Source organism: Cupressus sempervirens, chromosome 1 (assembly GCF_028749045.1).
Source record: "Cupressus sempervirens isolate cs-2001-9-10 chromosome 1, ASM2874904v1, whole genome shotgun sequence".
Taxonomy (NCBI): domain Eukaryota; kingdom Viridiplantae; phylum Streptophyta; class Pinopsida; order Cupressales; family Cupressaceae; genus Cupressus; species Cupressus sempervirens.
In genome coordinates, this window is record NC_143118.1 from 577,562,158 (window position 1) to 577,567,518 (window position 5,361).

The 5,361-nt window shown below is 31.5% G+C and overlaps 1 protein-coding gene across 1 annotated transcript; it reads left to right on the top strand.

Moving 5' to 3' along the window:
• The first annotated feature begins 859 nt into the window (after window positions 1–859).
• LOC149578739 (uncharacterized) lies at window positions 860–2,147 on the top strand. Its single transcript, XM_089805537.1, has 3 exons — window positions 860–1,298; window positions 1,503–1,907; window positions 1,999–2,147. The coding sequence occupies exons 1-3, from the start codon at window positions 873–875 to the stop codon at window positions 2,041–2,043; spliced, it is 876 nt and encodes a 291-aa protein (XP_089661663.1). The 5' UTR covers window positions 860–872; the 3' UTR covers window positions 2,044–2,147.
• The last annotated feature ends 3,214 nt before the right edge of the window (window positions 2,148–5,361 follow it).

The window sequence follows — 5,361 nt, forward strand, 5'->3', positions numbered from 1 at the left end:
AGCCGTGAATGTGGATCTACAGGTTTTCTAAAATGTCTTTGCAGTACTGATGTCAGAAAATTCAACGGTTCCCTAATTCCAAGCAAAGACTCCAAGAACCAAATTTTAGATTACTTGTAGCTCCATAATCACGGCTTTCACTATCGAAGTGTTTAGAAGACCAACCACATGCTTGTCAATAACTATCTGAATGCCTCATGAAACATGGGTCATCGAGTTTGACTCAAAAATCACACAGTTAAATCCTGATATTCACATCACAATCAGTACTGCAGTCATTCACATGTAAGCAAAATGGTTTCTTCTTCTTTCTTTTTTTAAACAATAATCCAAATCTGAAGCAAAAGAAAGAAAGAAAGAGAAATGTACTGATCAATGATCTTTTGGTCTACTATCATAAAAGATGAGATCAGAGCTTCAAATAATTTTAATGGTCTATTTCTTGTCATTCACCCTATCATTCTGAACTTCTTAAACATCACATATTAAACTTAATTTTTAAACAAAAATTGTTAAATAGTCAAAATTAGCTTTTGCTTTCCAAACTTAATTCAATTATGCCCAACAAAATGAACCAAATGACGTTTGATTTATGACCATTCAAATCCTTATTGTCCAAGTTAACTTGTGTCGGTTACTTTGGAAGTTTCAACGAAAAGAGATCCTTGGGTGGAAAAATCCTTATTGTCCAAGTTAAATTGGAAAAATCGTTATTGTCCAAGTTAACTTGTGTCGGTTACTTTGAAAGTTTCTACGAAAAGAGATCCTTGGGTGGAAAAATCGGCATGATGGCTCTTTAAAACCACACAAAGAAGTGTGTTATTAACATGGAACCCAATTCTGAAAAGATCTTTCATAGCCTCGCCGGTTTAATGGACGATGATATTCTCCAAGACAATCTTTGGAATGACGATTATATTGTTGATCCTTGGCTGCTACCTGAACAATATCACATTCCTCAAAGTTCAAACTCTTCTCTTATATCTGATGATTCCCTCCATACCCAGATTATATTGAAAAGGAAAAGTGCATTCAGAAAGTATCAAGAATGTTCTACCTCGGGAGCCCATTTCTATTCGGCATGTAAAACCAAGCAGAAATCAATCAAGAAATGCTTCCATTTTCTAAGTAGAATGTATGAGAGCAGTAAAAGGAGGACGAGTTGGGAAGTTGATGAAGGGGTGGTAGAGGAAGCAAACGCTTTCACTCGTAGGATTGCCGAGCGCAAGAGAAGAGGCAAGCTTAACCAACTATTTATTGATTTACGCTCAATACTTCCTCATAGTTCCAATTCCAAGGTATACTCTTCTAACTTTCCCATTATAACGCTCAATTTCAACCCATAGATAGAATTAGTTGTACTATTTGTCGTTTTTTTGATGTTTTTAAATCCATTCGATTGTATGAGTTCTTTATCTGTCTGTTTTTCTAATAACAATAGTTTATATCCATATAAGCTTCACGTCTGGTTTAATGGAGAAATGTTTTTTTCATGTATGCAGCAAGATGACAGAATTTCCATCTTGTCAAATGCGGTGATGGAGTTGAATAAGAAGAAGCTTCGTATTGGAGAGCTTGAACAACAGACTGAAAAGTTAAGTAATGCAATCGGCCATAATAAATGTGAAACTTGCACTAGCTTATCACATTATTATAGAACATGTATAGAAACAAATGAATTCATCGCTTCGCATTGTGAAGTAGTTGGAATGATTGAGGAGCTAGGAGAGGTTATCATTAAAGTAAACATGAAAAAATCATCTAGTTGTGCTCACATGGACGCTGTTGTTACCTTGTTAAAGTGCTTGAAAGAAATAAAATTGGAGGTGGAGGTAGTGAAAATAGAATTGAGGGAGATAGATGCAACCAAACAGGGAATTGAGGTCACAGTCCGCTCCAAAACTGAGGTTATTTCTTGCCCACAAACTTTTTTCTTAGTATTATTTGAGTAAATTCGATAACTGAAATTGACATCATTGTTTATTGTTGATGATATAGGGGGACGATTCGACATTACGTAGAGGAAGGTGTTTGAGGACATAGTAGAATATGCTTTGAGTGGAAGGTGTTTGAGGACATAGTATAATATACTTTGAGTTTAATATAATCAAATGTTAAAATAAGGTTTATTAACAATATGTAATAAATAGGGCTTCTCAAGTTCATGTAGTTTAATTGGATATTGTAAGAAACTAAAGCTTAGACAACTTTCATTATTACAATGTTACAAATCTATAACATTTTGTCATATTTTCCCTCAATAAGGATTATTCGTCTTTGAAAGAACCGTTATCCTTAATGGAAGCTTCCTAAAGTATGATTTAATATTTTTACAAAGCATGAAGTTTCAAAGGTTTTCGGCAAGGTCAAATGTAGAAATATTGAAGTACACAATTTTGGTGATTAAATTTCATGTTTCATGTGATTTCATGAAAACCCATCTTTAAAAGTGATTCGTAACATATCAATCTATGTACGTACTAGTTTCCTCATGACATCATTTCATTAGTTTTTAAGGACAACTTTAGAATTGCCTCCTTGTTTTGATCACTAAAATGGAAGGTAAATAATTGAACACTTTAATCTTCATGTTTTATGACCCAAATATATACAAATATAGTTTCAAGTCAGCTCCAAGTTTTAGATTGTACTAGAAGAAAAATTATAGTTAGGCCCACCATAGAACTTGACATACATCATGTTAGTCAAGGTTAAAATAAAAAATTGATCTCAGAGTCTGCATTATTTAAATTATTTTTACTTGAAACTTTATTTAAATGATAGATGAGTAAAGAGAGTTACTTATTTACTCTCAAGGTGTGTGGGAGATTAGCATTTGGTATATGTTGAGAAGGGTAATATTTATTTACAAATCATTTAAAAATATGGTTTAACTAGGTGTATTATAGCTGACTGATAAATGTAATTATAATATCTAATGTTCTTTTGTAAAATAAAGATTGAAAGTATGTTACAAAACGCGTATCTAGTATTTAACCTAGCATAAGGGTTCAAAGGTCAAATCAAAGAAAAAATCAAAAGTGTGTCGCATCCTATCTATGCACAACTAAGAAAAGGTCAAATTAAAAGGCTCTCATTCACAAGTTGAGTGATCATTAGAAGTGATTTCTGTTTTCAATGAGTTGTGAGCTAGGACTAAAATGTGGTGCAGTACTAGGTCAACCCTTGAAGTGGTATACCTTGAGCTTCTTAGAATCTTGATTTTTCTCCAATGACCATTGGAGCTCAAAAGTGGTAAGATAATTTTAAAAGGATCTTTTTAAAAATATGTTTGGGACATTAAAAATTCATTTGGGAGTATAAGACAACTTAGATGTTGATGGAATGGAGAATTTTTTTCAATAAGATGAAAAGTTGTTAATGAGGACCATGATGTTTAAGCCATGACTCATTATTTATTAGGGTTTCTAAAATTCATCCATCATTATTTTTGTGAATGTCATATAAATAGAAGCCAATGATTTTGTATTGGATATAAATCTTAGACTCAATAAAAAGTGTGGTTATAAGAAAATACGACAATATATAGTTGAAAAGATACAAATATTCAATACTCCTTCAAAAATGAAGTGAAAATACCTCCATGTATTATATATCAAGATGTTTATTAAAAATATTTTACACAAACAATACAAATTTTGATATTGTGGCCATGTTTAGTTTAATTTTAACAAAATATTAACCATTTCTTGGAGCTCATACACACGTGTGAAAGAGACAAAGAAAGGATTGATATTGTTTTGTAGATGGTCAAGGATTAGGAGGTACAATGCTCATGGAAATAAATAGACAAGATTCATTGAATTGAAATATGACATGGTTCTAAGTAACAAAATGATTATACGCTGACAAAAAAATGACATTGTTAAGAATGAGTTTTTGATAATTTAAAGAAAATTAAATTATTAGGTGCAAATTTAGACTCAAAAACATTTTGTAAGAAATTCTTCAATCGCTAATTTTTTAATCTATATAAAACCAAAACCCACAAGATTGGTTGAAATATATGTTTGGTTTTCTATTGTCATTGGTATCAAGCATTTGTATGATCGAAAGTTCTTGGAGGACTTTTTCGTTACACTTATTTCCTAAATTATTTTTTTTTAATAAATATTTGGTCTATTGCCTTCCATATGTATGTATATATACTTTTTGTAGATAAATTTTACATTTTGATGTATAGTTGAAGGAACAACATGCATGTTACGTAACCTAGGTTAGTCCAAAAGAAGTTTGTAATTAAGAGGTCTTGGAATTACATGAATAAGAGTATCTAGAATAATCAAACATAACTTAGTAGGAATTTTGATAATACCCAATGTTTTCTTAGCAATATTGTCAAAAAAATAAATTGGAATGTAATTAGGTGGCATAGTTAAAACATCATTAATGATCCCTTTCAACATGTACATACTGCAAACATTAAATTTTGAGCCATTATCAATTAAAATTAATGATGGTATAGACCATAAGAGTATCATATTGGTAATTAATTTCTTTAAATAAGGTAAATCATCTAGAATGAACACAATTTGAGCTCAAACATGAGAAACATGCCTACATTACAAAAAGGAATTATGATTGTCTAGATTAGGTGCCAGAGTTGAAAGAGTTCCCAAACGTCTTTGGAAGGCTTAATTAAATGTGAAAGAATCTTGAAGAAATCTAAAAAGACATATCTGGTACAATTATTACAATTTTATTCTATTAATTTATACTTATTTCCAAGATTTTGAGTGTGATAGTGATCTGGGGGATAAAAATTAGTTAAAATTGAAATGTCCCTAATGCTCCAAGAATCAACATCATTACAAAGTATTTTTAATTCTAACTCCAATGCAACTTAAATGAGAAAAACTAGAGTTTGGATGCCAAAGTAAGGGCCGGTCAAAGTTTGGTTAGACCAAGAACAAAGACCATAAAAAGATAAAAAATTAATCATCTCAAAAGTAGTCAAGAATGGATTTTAAATTGAAGAGCTCATAAAGTGCTTTCCAAAGAAGTTTTGTCATTAAAAAAGGAGTCCATATGTTGAAGTTATGCACATTTAAATTTGGAAGAAAAATACAAGTATTGATGAAATCATCATGACATCAAAAAAGTGACATGGCAGCTTCAAGCAATCACAACTTGACACATGGCTCTTTGGAGATGGGTTTCGTATTCCAAAATTTGAAGTGGTGAGATTTGAACTCGAAACCACTATTTTCTAACAACTCCTTTAATATTGCCACACTATCGAATGACGTTAACTAAATTTAGTTGGATGCCCTATTTAAACTTAACACACCACAAATGTGGGAAAAATAAGGCTGATTGGGTTTGAACCCCGACCATTGA

Coding starts and splice junctions, on each gene's coding strand:
- LOC149578739 (XM_089805537.1), top strand. CDS start 873: ATGGACGATGATATTCTCCAAGACAATCTTTGGAATGACGATTATATT. Junction 1,299..1,502: donor CTCATAGTTCCAATTCCAAG/GTATACTCTTCT, acceptor TCATGTATGCAG/CAAGATGACAGAATTTCCAT. Junction 1,908..1,998: donor CAGTCCGCTCCAAAACTGAG/GTTATTTCTTGC, acceptor TTGATGATATAG/GGGGACGATTCGACATTACG.